General features: G+C 31.8%; 1 protein-coding gene and 1 long non-coding RNA gene across 5 annotated transcripts in view; both read right to left on the reverse strand.

The window, feature by feature from the left end:
• LOC143083441 (E3 SUMO-protein ligase KIAA1586-like) overlaps positions 1 to 18,399 on the reverse strand; it is a 33,878-nt gene that overhangs the window by 10,449 nt on the left and 5,030 nt on the right. For 2 of the 4 annotated variants that reach the window (XM_076259701.1, XM_076259700.1), the window contains exons 3-7: positions 17,867 to 18,022; positions 17,314 to 17,582; positions 16,936 to 17,054; positions 16,618 to 16,741; positions 14,443 to 15,629 (exon numbers count right to left, since the gene is read on the reverse strand). In XM_076259701.1, coding sequence (XP_076115816.1) covers positions 16,726 to 16,741; positions 16,936 to 17,054; positions 17,314 to 17,582; positions 17,867 to 18,022 — 560 coding nt within the window. In that variant the 3' untranslated portion in view covers positions 14,443 to 15,629; positions 16,618 to 16,725. Of the gene's footprint in view, positions 1 to 14,442; positions 15,630 to 15,762; positions 16,403 to 16,617; positions 16,742 to 16,935; positions 17,055 to 17,313; positions 17,583 to 17,866; positions 18,023 to 18,399 lie in introns of those variants that run through there. The other 2 variants (XM_076259698.1, XM_076259699.1) reach the window with 2 other exon arrangements.
• On the reverse strand, positions 2,472 to 3,950 carry LOC143081857 (uncharacterized). Its single transcript, XR_012980124.1, has 3 exons — positions 3,398 to 3,950; positions 2,814 to 2,892; positions 2,472 to 2,558 (listed from the first exon to the last, which is right to left on the reverse strand). It is a non-coding gene; the product is annotated as an uncharacterized LOC143081857 (long non-coding RNA).

The raw sequence follows: 18,399 nt of genomic DNA on the forward strand, positions 1-18,399 counted from the left end.
TGGTCAAACCTAATCTGTGGGCGGTCTTCCAGTTATCAGGTATATTATCATTGGTTTACATAGAAAGTCGAACGCCAAAAGTAAACTAATGAACATGCAGAATACTAGTAACGATTTTTTAAATATATTTTCTTATATCAATGACCAGAGCTCTGATCAATGAAATAACTTAATCTATAACTCCGAATTTCTATTACAAAAACGACAATAGTTTCTTCTTTTTTCACGCAAATATACACGGTCCACTGCTTGCACTCAAATTCTCGTATTTGATTTGTTATATAATTAAAACAGGAACTTTCATAGATGTTTTAGGGAGCGTTTGTATGCATTCGATGGATAATTTATTGTTTGATCTTAAACACTTTGTTTTTATTAAAATATATTCAATATTTTTGAGAAGTTATTTAAGGTTTTATCAAATGAAAATTTCATCTAAGTGTTAAAGGGAAATTCCGCGATTTTTTACTTATCATCTAATTATGTTCATCTTAACATAAAAAACACATTTGCAAAGTTTTAAATTTATATTCCTTCTAATAACGGAGAAAGAAAATAAATCCCGAAATTAATTTGAAACTTTGATACTCAAAAGTTTCCCAGCAAAATATTCACATTCCCTGGGGATAATTAGTGTTCGTCCAGTGGCATATATAACAATTGTGATGACGAATTACTTCCTTTGTTCGAGAACAATCTTATTGAAATATAAATCTGTGATTTTACTAGGTCCACAGCTTCAATGAACCAAAGCAAAAGTTATACACCGACCTGTATTTAAATCAAATTGGTTCTCTTCTTCTTCGATGATTACATACTGTTGGCATACGTGGACTAGTCTATTTACAACACTTTTACCCCTATTTATTCAAAATATATGTTTTTTTCTTATGTTCAATGTATACATGTATATATTTTTAAATTGCGCTATAGTTCCGTAACTTTCTATCCAGTCGTATAAACGAATCGTCGGCAAGTGCGTACTTTTTTTTAAATCAATATTTCTGGTCTGTTCCAATCTGTCCTTCACTATTGACAATGACTATATATTACATTTTCCCAAATTCACCCTTGGAAAAAATATTTAAATAGATTTTAATTTCATCAAATCTTATTTTTTGGGTATTATTTATATGTTTATGATATTCTTTACACCAGAAATGTTATTTATAAACAAGCGTATGAGTTTAGTAATGACAAGTAAGACAGAGTTGTATATTATTCATCTGATAGTTCAAAATGGAAAGTTATAAGTTATAAGTTATCAGCCGTGTACACTGATCAATACCTGCAGAAGTGAAACGATGCATGAACTTGCAAGCCCGACAGGAAATCGCTTGAATACCTGGACGTGTCACCTCACACCCCTCACAATACCTTTGGAAGTAATACCTTTAGCCATGCTGGTGATCAGATGAGGGAAGATCAAAATATATTTGTTTATTACTTTAAAGAATTATGAACAAATTAGATTTTCGAAAACAATTTTCACGGAACACTTATTTATGATTTCAACTTTGACTTTTCACCTAATTCCAATATCAACAGTTTAAAAACAACAGACCATGGTAATTTAAAAAAAGTAAGAATATTTTTCGTATCAAGTTAGTTAGTCGGATAAAACAACCGTACGATTGACAAGATATCGACACGCAATTACACTCTAAAAATTGTGTTTAGAGCCTAAACACTTTCCTAAACACATTTGTGAAACCGATTTTTGACATGTTTTAAATCTAAACATGTTTAATATTTTATGTGCTAACAGCCTAAACGTGTCAAGCTATAAAGTGCTTAGACTGTAAACATGTTTAGATGTAAAGTGTTTAGACTAGAAACATGTTTTGCTAAAATGTGCTTAGACTGTAAACATGTTTAGTTGTAAAGTGTTGTATCTGGAAACGTGTTTAGTTCTGAAGTGTTTTGTCAGGAAACACGTTTAGCTGTGAAGTGTTTTGAATGTAAACATGTTTAGAGTAAACATGTTTAGACCATAAAGGGTCGTGAAGAAACATGTTTATCGTTTTAGTGCGATAAGCCGTTACTTCATTAGACCCCAAATAAACTAATATTCCGGAAGGCTAGACTGTAAAACGTATGATAGCTTTCAATACTACATGTGTTCATACCATCACAAAAGGAGCCAAACGCATCAAACTAAGAAACTTGAATTTCCAATTCAAATTGATTGTGACTAATACCTTTTCAATCTGAATGAGTATTTTCTTTAATTCAATTGTCAACAATGAATTTCGACTATTGCATTTTTTCTTCACTTCAAATATTCATTAAACAGTCTAGAACTTTTGAAATGAAATTATTATTATACTAATTCTAGGATTAAAAACAAAATTACAAGATATAAAACAAAGGAATTTATGTAATTGTTTATTTCCAGTTAATCATTGAACACAATCAAATAAAAACTCATAAAATCATAAATTCATAGCAACGTACATATACATAATATTGACCAATCAAAACAATTTGAAAATGTCCTGTTTTCATTTTACAAGTCGATAAGAGCTTCTCCTAGTACCCTACTGCTGGTCACTGGCCTGAAAGATAGAAAAATATTGATAAGCAACTAAGTAGAAATAATCTAAAAATATAAGTATACGAACTACAACACCAAAAAGTAAATGCATGATTTAAGATCAAGATAACAACATTAGAACCGTGGTATAAAAGCATAAATGTACTGATGAGTAAATTGATATTTTTAATATAAAACTTCTTTTCATGCTTAATATCATTCATTTGATCAAATATATATTGACATTTTTAAAATCAAATACACTTCGGATTCTTACCTAGCAATATAGTTGCTACTGTGCATTATCTCCTCTTTTAGCATGTCAAGACAAATGATTTCCTCTGCACTTCTCTCATCTAGAATAAAACAATACATATCAATAAAAATATAAGAACGCACAACGGCTTATAACTATTGAAGAAAAACAAGCATCTTTTTATTTATTTTGAGCAAATATTGATTGTGCATTTAGGAAATGCTTACTAAAACAATGAACTCGATATGACACTGGTTTTGCGAATGATGCACTCGGCAGATTCCGCTTCCCTTCATGTTCCATTATAATCTGCCGAGGAGTACCAAATGAAAATTGTCCTCACGAACTTCTTTCCAAGAACATATATATATAAATATAATAATAAGTGCTAGCTTGCATGATAGAACATTAAACAACTCTTATCTTTACACAAGATAGTTTGAACACTAAAATCTCTTACAAGCACTTGTTTCGTGTGATGGTCCCCCTTTTCTTCTCCTGCATTGACTATACGGTAGTGTACTTGTACATAATACTTATAACTGTCAATAATCATTTAAAATTGGCAGTACAAAATAAAAATCAGTATAATTATAACTCCTTACCTTTCTGAAACAGTTAAGTTACGGTCAGTTATGGTCAGAAGTAAACAGCGTGGCCTTTGACTTCGGGTTCTTTGTTTCTTCTTCCCGCTCAAAAATTAGCACGTGGTATGCATGCCGTCTTCGGCCTAAATGTGTTGTAATTCTAAACGTGTTTAGGAAAGTGCCTAAATATTGAAAGTGCTAAGAATTTAAACACGTTTAGCTTCATATACTTGACGATGTAGCTAAACATGTTTAGCACAACAACATGTTTTTTGCAAAGTGCTGAGAGCCAAAACATGTTTAGTGCGAAGTGCTGAGAGTCAAAACATGTTTAGTTTTTAATGCTTAGAAATTAAACACTTTCCTAAGCACATAAGTCTTGCAACACGTTTAAATTCTAAGCACTATTTTTACAGTGTACGACTACATCGGTTACTGTAGTTTTGTTTCTTTGTGGTTTATAGACATATCGTTTTTATTAGACAAAATTGCGGATCGCAGAGAATTGATACTCTAAATTTAAAATCGATGGTGATCGCTTATCTAGCGGAATAAAACTTTAATATCTATGAATTTGAGCATTTTTATACAGAATGAGATGTGGGTATTTTAACACCCTGAAGTACCCCAGAAGACCCTGAGGCGAATTTATCCCCGGTTTTAGTCTGAATCAAGCGAGTTTTAGGGAAATACGCGTACAAAGTGTAACGTGAAAACAACGTTATAGTAGTCTCAGGTTAGATCGAAAGTGTACTCTCTGTACTTTGAATATTACTGAAGATGAAGTCCATTTTGTTTTACAATGTGAATGCTGCAGAGACTTAAGGAGGCATTTTATGAAACCTTATTATTATAGACGTCCATTGTCGTTCAAAGTAGTGCAACTCCTCAGCACTAAAAATACAACATTTGCGTAATTTGTGTAAACTCTTGATTAATGCACTTAATCATAGGACCAAAATGTTATTGATCAATACTTGATATTTATTCGCTTCTCTGATGTAGTATGCCATGTTGTCATATTAAAAATGTATTTGTATTTATTGCACTGATAAGCTTAATGTCTGTGCTTAGAGTAATAAAGAGTTAGATAGAATTATCAGGACGCGCCGTTACATGGGATTATTTATCCACGACCTACGATTTTATTCTTTACCAATTAGCGTGTTGATTAGTCGTTTGATCTTTAATAATTATTAAAGAGTCGTGTCACGGTGATTAGCGATGGTGATAGATTTAATAGTTTATTAAAGTCAAATAAACACATACATGTACAAGTTTACTCGGTAAACAAATACAGACGGTTTCATTTGAAAAATATTAAACATATAAGGTTGCCAAAAAAAATAAAAAAATACTTAAAGTTTTGTTTCAATTATGTTATATATTTACAACCAATTGAAAAATCTCCACAAAGTCGTAAAATTTTCCATTCAATTTATTTCTTTTGAAAACGGTAAATGAAATTACAGATCAAATTTGAAACAAAATGTGGCTTTCTTATGGATCAAAACCCCCTTTTGATAGCGTTGTCCACTTTTGTCTACTGCTAAACATTCTTATACTGAAGCAAGGTTCCGTTTGTAACGTAATTCATCGTTGAAAGTGTTGAAAAATCCGTCCGTTCGGAACAAATCTTAACTTGAGTACACAAGCCATTTTGCATACGGGCCCAGTTAGAAAGCCTTGATGGAATATAAATAAAGTCTGAATAATGACTATACATGTATCATCATTTTAATCTCAGTTTCTATATTTCATCATAATTGAGTATTTTTTTAATAGACAACTTTAATTTGTTGATTGCTTAACGTGTTGTGGCAAAAATCTCATGCGCAATCAGGACGGCAAGTCGTATTAGAAAAAAAGAAAAAGATTATGAAGTACTACGTTAGAAACGGTAAACGTCTAAACACCACCTAGGCCGCCTTGGTGCACTAAGCTCCTGAAACTGCACTAAGCCCATGTTGGAACAGTCATATAAGCACCAAGGTCATTCAGTATGATAAAGTTTTGAATAAAGAGCATATATTTAAATTTTGGTGTAAATATATTCAGAAATTAAAGACGTATTAACATTATCAGATTATACCTTTGTAATTTGGCTTGTGAGAATGAAGATATATATAGAAATGTAACTATATACCAGAGTTGAAATGACAAAGATTTAAGCAATGACAGGTCGCAGGACAGCCTTAAACGACGAGAAAATCCATATCGTCTAGTCATCTTTATGTATATTCATTGTTTTTTTTTGTTCCAAAAGTTTAAAAAATTAGAGAAAATATTGTCATAACATGCATAACATGTAATGTAAATTTGACTGATAACAGTTTTTAAACAATTATATGTGTTTCAAATGTTGTCAGCTGTTTACAAAGAACCTGCAAAATAACAAATTCCCTGTACTTTACCGAACTAAATATATTTAATCAGAGTCGGCAAAATAGCCACTGCCTTAATCATGATGATATGGAATTAAAAAATCTCTTATGTCCGAGCTTTTTTATACAAATACGATGATGTGGTATGAAAACCAATGGGACAAATCTCCATCGAAGTCACAATTATAAAAGTAAACCATTTAATATCGGTCAAAGTACGGTTTTCAACACGGAGCCTTGGCTCACACCAAACACGGTACGTTTAAAAACTGCTAATTAAGGACGCCTTAGTCGGTGCATTACCTTAGTGCACCCAGGACAGTCATATACAATGCCACTAAGGACTAGAAGGAGTGATGTTATATGTCTTTTTTTGTATAATTTTTCCATATTAAGATAGAGATTGATATTAAATGCATAAATTACATAATCAAATTTTATAGAAAAATAATCATAAATAAAAGAAATATTCAACATTATTTAGGCACGTGCCAGTGTTTCTTTGATATTCCGAACATCCGTGAAGCGATTGACACGTTCCAAATAACAAAACAACTAATTAAACAATCATAATATTTTTATTTTAAATAATTAACAGTTGTATCAAAAAAATGCTTAATATTTATAAGTAGATGTGTTGTTCTTATTTAAAATGATTAAAAGAACAAATAATGTTGCTTTTGTTTTATTTCATTCCCGACAAAGTTATTTGCAATAGGTGCATGAATTTGGTCAGTTTAGAGTGTGGTCAGCTTGTTAAAATGTTTATGTAAGAGATATCAAGACAAAAGGTCTGTTTAAAAAGACTTCATACGGTACTCATGTGTTCGTAATTGTTCAACATTTGTTTTTTTTTTCTAAGAGTAAAGTTTAAAAAATCATTTATCGAGTTTTTGTTTCATTTTTAACTATATAAAAGAGACAAATGTTTTTGAAAATGTTCCACAGTTTTAAGCATTATTTACGCAAATTTTCCCTTATGTGTTAATTCAGAGCTAAATATATAATTTTGACAAAAGAGAATGCGTCGTACGAATGCCTTACAAATATGCCTTTACCATAGATATAGGAAGATGTGGTGTGAGTGCTAATTGCACATAATGTGAAAATATTAGTTTTTGTAATACAATAAAATCTGAATATTTATATCCAAACCTATCACGTGAAAAAATGAAAAGAGCCGACAGAAATAATTTCATATATAATTTCTTTATATCTATTTTTCTTAAAGAAGAACAAGTATGTTATAAGGAAATCCGATTTTTTTTTACCAAATTGTCTCTTTAAGATATTGTTTGAAATGATTTATGAAATAATGACTATGTGCTTTACTCATTGTTGAAGACCGTACGGGGTCTTATGGTTATTAATTTCTGTGTCATTGTGTCTCTAGGGAAGAGTTGTCCAATCGAAACCGTCCAATCATACCACATCGTCTTGTCTATGTTGCATGTAGTAAAAATTTATTATCATAGCGAACTCGTTTTTGTCCAGAAATATATTGCTCGAACGTGTTTTTCATATGATAATAAATTTTAAATGAACCATAGCAAAGGCAAAAGATATAAACTCCGTCCAAATACGTCCGTTTACATGTAAGTTCAGTTTGGTTACATGTACATGTAGTCAATATTTTTTTAGCAAATGAGTTCGTTTGTGCCCTAAAATATATTGCTCAAACGTTTTCTTCATATTTAAAAAAAATTGAAAATGGTCGCATAAGATAATCTCTGTCAAACCAGTTCATATATGAACTCAGTGTGGTTGCATGTAGTAAAGATTTATTATCTAATTTCTTTTTGTCCAATAATACATTGCTTAAAGTCTTTATATATGAAAATAAATTTTGAAAAGTGCACCACAAGAAACAAAATAAAGTGTTTCAGCTCCATACCTTTCTATTGTTCGAACACTTTATTTTGTTATCATTTTTTTTATATATTTTAGTCTTTTATTAATTTGAACATCAATTTAAAAACCCGGCATTAGATATATTGCTCTGGTGACAAATTTATAATTTATATGAAATAATTACAAAATACACTTGAGAAAATACTTCATCATTCTGAAAAAAAAACATGAATAAAATTTCAACAACAATTCATTTATTAGTATCCAACTTTACCAATCTTGTCGATTAAACACTATAGATATAGCAGGATTCCCGTGTAATCAGTTGACACGTGTCAAACGGTTCATTGATTTTCAGCATATCAAAGAAAAACAGGCACGTGTCTAAATTATGTTGAATATCTCGTTTATCTAAGATTATTTTTCTATAAAATTTGAAATTTATGCATTAGATATCAATATCTACCATAATATGAAAAGAAATTACATTTAATAGCACCCCATCTAGTCCTTAGTGACATGTTATAAGTCCTTAGTCCACTAAGGACTAAGGACTCCTTAGCAGTGTTTAGACGCACCCCTACCATACAGCCCACTTAAATTAAAGTTTAAAATATTTCACTTAAATTTCTTTAATATTTCGAATTTCTTATGTGTCAGAATAAAAAAATTCATTTCAAATTTTTTTTATTAAAAGATTTTAAAATGTTTTAATTTTCTTTCTCTCTTTTTAACCCCAATATCTGCCATTTTCTCTTATTAAAAAAATGGTATTTAAGGTATAGCAAGGAGTTATATTACGATATCATATCATAAACACCTCTACACTGCATTGCTACCAAAATTTCACCTGAACTATATGACCCAGTCACTGATAACAATCACGTGACATATGCGATTTATCCAATAGCCCGAACTGCTAGCGGTAACAGCCCGGTACATCAGAGGGCCATGTCAAGTGGGTGATAAACATGTCGGTTTCTTTATAATTTTATCATTTTTCTCGGATCGAACTGATATCCTGGGGATGCTAATTTTGTATCATGCAGAGTGTTCACTCTCCTTCTAATATAACCTCCTTAGGTATAGGTAACATATAAAATGTTGGCATTTGAGGAAGACACCGTTATTATATAATAACCTTTCTTTATTTCTTCATGGATCAGTGGTTTTATTACCTGTTAATTACTTGCACGTGCTGTCGGACAAAACCTTTGATGACAGAAAAAATCATATTACGACAAAAGAGGCCCCTCATGGGGGGGTCCTAGTAATCACATAATCACCATTTTTTTGCCAATATAATCACATAATCATTAAATATTTGCTTATCTTTAGTAATCAAATAATCATAAACTAAAAATACAGTCCTAGGTAATCAAATAATCATGAAATATTTGGCTTAATAATCAAATAATCATTAAAAAAACGGCCAAGTAATCACATAATCAAAAACCCCATGAGGGCCCTCACAAAACAACAAAATGTACTGACAAAAAATTCAGATATATTATCTTGAGGAAAAAATACATCCGATGGTATGATTGTTTTATTCATAACACCATCTCACCATGGGCTTAGTGCAGTTTCAGGAGCTTAGTGCACCAAGATGGCCTAGGTGGTGTTTAGACGCTCCCGGTTAGGAATTTCTCATTATTTGGTAAAAGAATATTTTTATTACCTATCAAAATTGGTACGAATCATATTTCTCATTATTTGGTAAAAGGATAGTTTTATTAACTATTAAAATTGGTACGAATCATATTTCTTCTGACAAAATTATATCTGTTCCTTTAAAATAACCAATAAATTTCAGATTAGATTATAAGAACATTGGAACTGAAGTCTCTGGAATAATTCGTATGTATAAGGGCTTTTGAACTTATAAATTTTGTATAATTTTATATATATATATATATATATATATATATATATATATATATATATATATATATATATATACACTAATATAATAGCAGGATTGTTTCTTCTTATGGTTTCTTGTATACTAGTATTTGTCAACTATGAGGAATTATATTAAAAGAAATGACTCAGTACATATTAGATTCAAATTCTATTCTGTTTGGTTTTCTCAAATGCATATATGATATTTTACCGAGATTATATATAATGTGTATATATGCATCTTGTGTAACCTTTTGATTAAAACTATATTCATGCCGTAAATCTAGTTTTTTTTTAACTGTTAAGGAGGTATCTCAGCATTAAAAAGACGGGAAAAAAACCAAAAAACATTGGAGCAGGTGTTCATGTATATAAAAGAAATACTGATAGCGATTAGGATAATAAAGTTCTCTTTGCATGATCCTCAAAAATGAATATCTGCCTTTTGAGTGGATACCATAAAGTCTTAAGTGATGGGTTGAAGCAAATTCAATACCTCATAGATAGTTGAACTGTCCTGACATCACAAATTAGCACCAATAAAACATTTGAAAAAAATACAATAAAGTATTCATCAAACAAAGAAAGAACACATTTGATATTAACGACATGTTAAACAATATGAATACACTAATTAGATCGAATCTCTGATCGATTCTAATAAATTTTAAAATCCGTGAAATTGATTTAAAATCGTTTGATAAAATATTATTGCACAATTTTAAATCGTAAAACGAACTTGACATCAATCATTCATGTTAAATTTAAAATTGTTATAACCAAGAATTGACATCATTCTACAATAGATTGCTGACTAGACGAGCTCAGATTGGCCGGAAATGATTAAGGCTCTTACGGGGAACGTAACATGTATGTCGATTCATTGTATTAGGGAAAGTACATCTTCGAGCTTCTTATCAAAAGTTTGCAATTGAATAAAAATGAAACATATCTCAAGTGCAGTGTGCTAGAAACCTCATGTTGAAAGAATTATGCAAAATTGTCTTCGAGCTTAAATAAAAGTAATTTTTTTTTCTCCAGTGCCGTTTACTATTCATATCCATTTTTGTCTTTAAACAGACGTTGAAATCAAGCATTCACCAATCTTGAAATAATCAATGTACTGACAAAACATCGGATGACTACAAATTCTTTTTGGGTGGTGACAAGCATTTGTATCAGAAAAAAAAATCGCATCTCTATACCCAAAAGTGAGGTTAAGGTACACTTCACAGACACATGTTTTCCGGAGACAAGTTCCTGTGTGGATGATGAATAAATGACCGGGAATTCAACCTCACCGTAACAACTATTATATTGTTAATCAGTATACTCTTGTTTGTTGTTATATATTATATTAAAGTCATATGAAACCTCTAATTAAAATAAAAAAGGATGCATATATATGTTTTGTTATAACTATAAGTATAGTTTTCATGCTAAGACTTATGTACTGCCATATACTTTTTTCTGAAGAAAATTCTTTAACTTGTCCACATTTAGAAGAAGATTCCTTTTTAAATTGCTTGATTTCAGGGGCCAGTTGTTCAAAAGGATGCAATTCGCCGACATATTTTCCGTATGCTAGTAATCTTAGCGTGACCTTTCTCGTTAAAATCAATCGATCACAATACGCATCGATATGTCATTTAAATAAACTATAATCTTATTGTACATGTTATACACGTGCTCATTAACCATGTTTCTTTACTGATTGCTTACAATAAGGTGACAATCTGTAAACTACGGCTTTATAATACGACAAATATATGTATAACAGTTATATGTAATTTTTTTTTCTTATGTCATTCTATTCTACTAGTATTCTAATGATAGTGCAGTGGAAGTGCATAGTGGTCATTCTTTTGAAATAATTAGTTTTTCTAATAGATTGGATTTGAGTAAGTATAAATAAGAAGATGTGGTATGATTGCCAATGAGACAACTATCCACAAAAGACCAAAATGACACAGACATTAACAACTATAGGTCACCGTACGGCCTTCAACAATGAGCAAAGCCCATACCGCATAGTCAGCTATAATAGGCCCCGATAAGACAATGTAAAACAATTCAAACGAGAAAACTAACGGCCTTGAGTAGGCATTCAAATTTTCCCGCAATTTTTGGAAAACCTTCTTGAGATATTCTTTTGCAACGTTAACACAAATTATTGGTATCCTTGATATAATATTGATTATATATTTGTAACGACAAAATATTTTCACATCATTTATCTACAAGACTGTTCCTTAAAAAATATTTTCACTAATATGCATAAGCGATAAGGAATGTTATTTTGCACTTGATAATTTCCACGTTATTATACGAAATACGTCCGGTTATCAACCAAAAACGCAAGTAACGTGGGTACAAATGTCTGCGACAGTTTAATTTCCAATTTTAAAGTCCGATATCGGCAAGTGAAAACCCATGAGCTACTATGCGAGAATCTTTTTCTCTAATGATTAAAAAATAAAAATATGTTGTTAAGCGAAATCTACTTCGGTAACCTTCCACATTCCACAAACTTGTCAATTTTATTATCACCTGTTGGCAAAGTTGATTCATTCGGTGAACTGGTAAAGGTTATGACCCTTAAACGTCTCTTACAAAGATAAAAAGTGCATGAAATATTGCAAACTACTTTACAAAAAGATTTTATTGGAATAAACCCCTTAAAAAGCATCAAACGTATCCGAAAATCAGAGTTATATATAGAATTGTGCATACTTCTTCCCACCGTTTACCGGCGTGGGCATTGTATGTCCACGGCTGTCCTCGGTATAGGGTGGACACCACGCCCACGGCTGTCCTCGGTATAGGGTGGGCAATACGCCCACGGAAGTCCACGGCATAGGGTGGGCACCACGCCCACGGTGGACAACGGACGTGGACAGAGAGTGGACGGCATTGGTTTGTCCACCGTGGGCGAGTGGAAATGACAAAGTCCACCTGGACTGTAGTGTACATACACAGTTAGATTTGGTATATCAAAGAACCCCATTTATTCAATTTTTGATGAAATCAAAGTTTAATTTTGGACCCCGATTTGGACCAACTTGAAAACTGGGCCAATAATCAAGAATCTAAGTACATTTTTAGATTCAGCATATCAAAGAACCTAACTGATTCATTTTTTGTCAAAATCAAACTAAGTTTAATTTTGGACCCTTTGGACCTTAATGTAGACCAATTTGAAAACGGGACCAAAAGTTAAGAATCTACATACACAGTCATGACAGTTAGATTCAGATATCAAAGAACCCCAATTATTCAATTTTGATGAAATCAAACAAAGTTTAATTTTGGACCCTTTGGGACCCTTATTCTGTTGGGACCAAAACTCCCAAAATCAATACCAACCTTCCTTTTATGGTCATAAACCTTGTGTTTAAATTTCATAGATTTCTATTTACTTATACTAACGTTATGGTGCGAAAACCAAGAAAAATGCTTATTTGGGTCCCTTTTTGGCCCCTACAATTCCTAAACTGTTGGGACCTAAACTCCCAAAATCAATACCAACCTTCCTTTTGTAGTCATTAACATTGTGTTTAAATTTCATTGATTTCTATTCACTTAAACTAAAGTTATTGTGCGAAAACCAAGAATAATGCTTATTTGGGCCCTTTTTTGGCCCCTAATTCCTAAACTGTTGAAACCAAAACTCCCAAAATCAATCCCAACCGTTCTTTTGTGGTCATAAACCTTGTGTCAAAATTTCATAGATTTCTATTAACTTAAACTAAAGTTATAGTGCGAAAACCAAGAAAATGCTTATTTGGGCCCTTTTTGGCCCCTAATTCCTAAAATGTTGGGACCAAAACTCCCAAAATCAATACCAACCTTCCTTTTGTGGTCATAAACCTTGTGTTAAAATTTCATAGATTTCCATTCACTTTTACTAAAGTTAGAGTGCGAAAACTAAAAGTATTCGGACGACGACGACGACGAAGACGACGCAGACGACGATGCCAACGTGATAACAATATATGACGAAAATTTTTTCAAATTTTGCGGTCGTATAAAAAACATATTTCAACAGTGTTTTTACGCCCAATACTAAAATATCGAATGCATTTGATGTTTATCATAACATCCATGAAGCAACGTGGCCAAGAAACATGTTTAAACATTATTTTTACTGTTTGCACTGTGACCGTCTAAAAATAGAAATATTCGGCATCTACACCGGTGTGCCAAAAGGATACATTCGGCATCTACACCGGTGTGCCAAAAGGATATATTCGGCATGCGCGCGGGTGTACCAAAAGGATACATTCGGCATGAAGGGTTAAAGCAAATAAGTTCAAAGGGGAGTAACTCATAGAAAAAAATCGAATCGTAATTTCCTGTTGATATGCACATCTACATAGTTTGTCCTTATTATCTACCAAGTATCATAAAATTCTGTTGTGGGGGTAGGTATAATAAGGAACAGACAGACAAACAGTCAAGCAGATGAATACACAGACCAGAAAAATTATCACACATGGGGCTTCAAACAACATGTCATGGATCATTTTATCCAATGCTTTAATTTTTTCTGTTAAATATGGGTTATGTAACATGTGCTTTGGCAGATCCAGGGGGGGGGGGGAGTCTTGGGGTTGCAACCCCCCCTTTTTTTATGGCCGATCAATGCATTTTAATGGGGACATATAGTTGAAACCCCCCTTTTTAAAATGGCTGGATCCGCCCCTGTTGTGTATGTGAGCCTCAGTCTGTGACTTGTCTAACATTTTGTCATTATCATGTCAGATTTATTTGTGAAATGAAATTTACTTAAGAGAATCAGACTGTCTCTGAAATTGTGTATAGAACCAGATTTGCTTATTTTAACAGGTCACATTTAGATCGCGGTGAGTTTGTGTTGTAATTATGTTTTCTGTTTGAACAATGTACATTTTGTTAATTTACCTGTTCTAGAGTCAAGGACAGTTTTCATATCAGCTGCTGTTACAATGTTTTTTTTCAACTTGCAACCCAACTTTTTATCTTTTTGCGCTTATTTGCCATCTTTGAATCACAATATGACTTTCCTGCATGGGCCTCAGAGTAGCAATATCCCTGAATATTGATCCCTATGAAATATAAGATATTCATTACTCTGCAATTTAAATATACACAAAATAACTAAAAAGTATTGTATAAAAGTTTTATCACATTAGATTAAGGCAAACTACAGAAATAGGAAGAAAACTAAAAAAAATAGCAATTTTACCATTTGTAAAGGGGCATAACTTTAGAACGACTAAAGTGACGCCCCCAATATTCAAACTTGATTGTGTTTAGTGGTAATAAGCATTGTATAACAGTTTCCTAACATTTGGTTAAGGCAATCTAAAGTTAACTATAGTTGTTAATTTCTGTGTCAATTTGGTCTCTTGTGGCAAGTTATCTCATTGGCAATCATACCACATCTTCTTTTCTCTATAAATAGTTAGAGTACAGACATACAGTGGTTGTTGTTTGTTTACAGTCTGTGCCCAAAACTATTTGAATAACTAGCCCTATGGGGTAGTAAAAAAAAAATACTAGCCTGAATTTATATGTACTGGACCGGATAAAATCTGTGTCCCCGGTGAGGATCACGAAGTGATCCGAACCAGCTAGGGAGGTTTGGGCCCCCCCAAGAAAATTTTGGAATATTAGATGTAAAATCCTGCATTCTGAGGTTACATTTTTGTGTATATATCTTGTCAAAAATGTAGAGTTTTTTCTCCATGTTATATGAAAAATTCTACTTTCCTTCAATAAAAACCTTCTCAAAACTGTTGACAAGACTGACTCCATTCTTTGAATTGAAGACAAACATGTAAATGTAAATTAAATGTATACATGCAGATATAAACCCCTTGCCATCACATATTGTTTATTCAAATTTGACTTTGGAAAGTTAAAGAGATCACCCTTTCTGATGCAGACCAAAAATAGAAGAAAGCTTATATCAATTGATTATATATTTATTCTTCATAATTTTTCATGATTTTTTTCAGTTTGCTGAACAACTCCTGTTCAGTAAGTTCATTTTCATCTTCACTTTCTTCACCACTGTCCTCATCCTCATCTGTACTGCAATCTTCTTCTTGGTTGATAACAATCATCTGAAAAAAATATATATCAAAACCTTGTAATATTAATCATTTCAATTTGATGTGGATGTACATCATGGTTGAATACAAGTAAACTGCGAGCTACTGCTCACTGATGATACCCCCCCCCCCCCCCCCCCCGCAAGTGGATAATATTAATAGTGTAAAAATATGCAAGTGTTCGGTAAACAGGAAGTTGTTGAGTGATGAATCTGAAAACGCATCACACGGTATAGCTGACTTATATAAATCCTGAAACCAAATTTCAGAAATCCTTGTATTGTATTTCCTGAGAAAAATGTGACGAAAATTTTCAACTTGGCTATCATGTGTAAAATCATACAAGTGTTCGGTAAACAGGAAGTTGTCAAGTGATCAATCTGAAAACGCATCACACGGTATAGCTGACTTAGATAAACCCTGAAACCAAATTACAGAAATCCTTGTATTGTAGTTCCTGAGAAAAATGTGACGAAAATTTTCAACTTGGCTATCATGTGTAAAATCATACAAGTGTTCGGTAAACAGGAAGTTGTCAAGTGATCAATCTGAAAACGCATCACACAGTATAGCTGACTTAGATAAACCCTGAAACCAAATTACAGAAATCCTTGTATTGTAGTTTCTGAGAAAAATGTGACGAAAATTTTCAACTTGGCTATCATGTGTAAAATCATACAAGTGTTCGGTAAACAGGAAGTTGTCAAGTGATCAATCTGAAACCCCTGAATGTTTCAAAAACAGATCCCCATGTCAAGGCACCATCTATAAGTCTGTTACTGTACCTAAAAAATTAATACACAAAATTGTAAATATTCAATATCAGACATATATGGATATTTTATTTTAAAAAAAAAAAAATTGGAGTAAATGAATACAGAGTTAGGAGTTGTTTACCCTATAGGTAACATTAAGCTAAAATTAGTTTTTATAGAATAGAGAATGGAAACATTGTGCCAAAAAGACAACAACCCAAACAATGAGCAGAAACATTAATTACCTTTGATATGTTAAAGATTTCAAAATGGCCCACTCTGTGTTAACTTCCTCTATATCCATGCCTGACCTTATTAAGGTGGACTTGAGATTTTTCTTTACAAGATGAATCTCATGGTCCCCGTACTCTAAAATGACAAAAAAAACTTATTCATTAAACATGTTAAAAAATGAGAAACATATTTTTGCTTGCACCATAAAACACAATTTGCTTATAGACTGAGATATTGATGATTACAGGTATTTATTTAATTACTTATTATAACCTGTACAATCAGAGACAGTTATGCTATGACATATATGCAATTACAAGATAACTTACTTGGGTTTGCATATTTTTAGAACTTCTGTAGTTGCTTTGATCTGTGCATGTCCATTATACAATGTTAGGTTCTGTTTCTGCAGAATCAAGGATAGTCTGTTCAAAGGTGATATGATTTCCTAAATGAAATGCAATTAATTAAAATTCAATACATATATAAGTTCGTCATATACATGGAAATTTAAATATGCAGTTCATATTCACATTCATTATTTGTAAAGCAGTAATTACATTGTACATATAAGAGTAGTAACAATTGTCAAAATCAAAACAGACATGTCAAGATAAAGAAAACCAAAAATCAATAAAGCAATCTTACAAATATTTTGACTTCTAAATGTATGTTTTTAATAATGATTTATTATTCTACATGTATACCTTTAAATTTAACATGAATGTGACAACCGCTACATCAGTTAGAATTTTGGCAAGTCCTTCAGCTTTTGGATTTTCATGTGAAGCACTTTCTAGGTGAGCTTTAAATCCCCTGTAACCTTTGATAATAACATGTATTGCTCTAAGCATGTGTGGCATCCAACGAGTTCCTCCTACACGGGTTGGAAGTATTTTCGTCATGTTAAGTGCACTGAAAGCTCGTTTTAAGGCTTTCTTCTGTTTGGGACCTCTGCGGTACAAGTAGTAAAGACCTGTAAAATAGTTATTTGAAAATTTGACTTAAGACATCTTCTGTAAGACAAATTTATGTAAATAAATTTACATGATTAATAAATAAGGGTACAATGTATGCCATGGTGTATATGTATAAATTTTTGACATTAAATTGCTATACATCAATGCATGACATACATTGCATATGCATAAATGTAAAATATAATAAGCTAAATGCATTTGAATTGAATGAACTAGGACTTTTTAATCATGATAATTATTAATTGTTTTATTGCCAAACACATGAAACATAATAACTTACCAAGAAGAAGAGTTATGGTTTTATCATACAATTTAGATGACTTAATATCATCCTTAACATGCTTAAAGCTTAACTCAACTCTGTGAGCCAAGCAATGAGTAACAACTATTTCTGGGTTTTCTCTTTTCATCAAAGCAGCCACACCATTTCTTATACCTGAAAAAAATATGTCTTTAAAACAAACTATTTTTGTAACATTACATTGACATTGTACATTAAATTAATTTTAATCATATACTGTAAAAATGTTTTAATTCCTTTATCATGTTTAGAATTTTTTCAAATTCTATATGTTTACCACGGTCCATGTTTACTTTAAATCAATATGAAGGTCTAGATTGAGGTTCTTTCATTACACATGTTTCAGTATAATATTCTTTTAATTTTTTAGGTCATTTGTCTTTTCTTTATACCCATTATTTTGTATTCTTTATATTATATGAACATGATGAATGAAGGATTTCATGTTTATAAACAAGTACGTACATACACTGTCACACATATAGCTACAGAGAACATACACATATTTGCTA

This window comes from Mytilus galloprovincialis, chromosome 7 (genome assembly GCF_965363235.1).
Source record: "Mytilus galloprovincialis chromosome 7, xbMytGall1.hap1.1, whole genome shotgun sequence".
Lineage (NCBI taxonomy): Eukaryota > Metazoa > Mollusca > Bivalvia > Mytilida > Mytilidae > Mytilus > Mytilus galloprovincialis.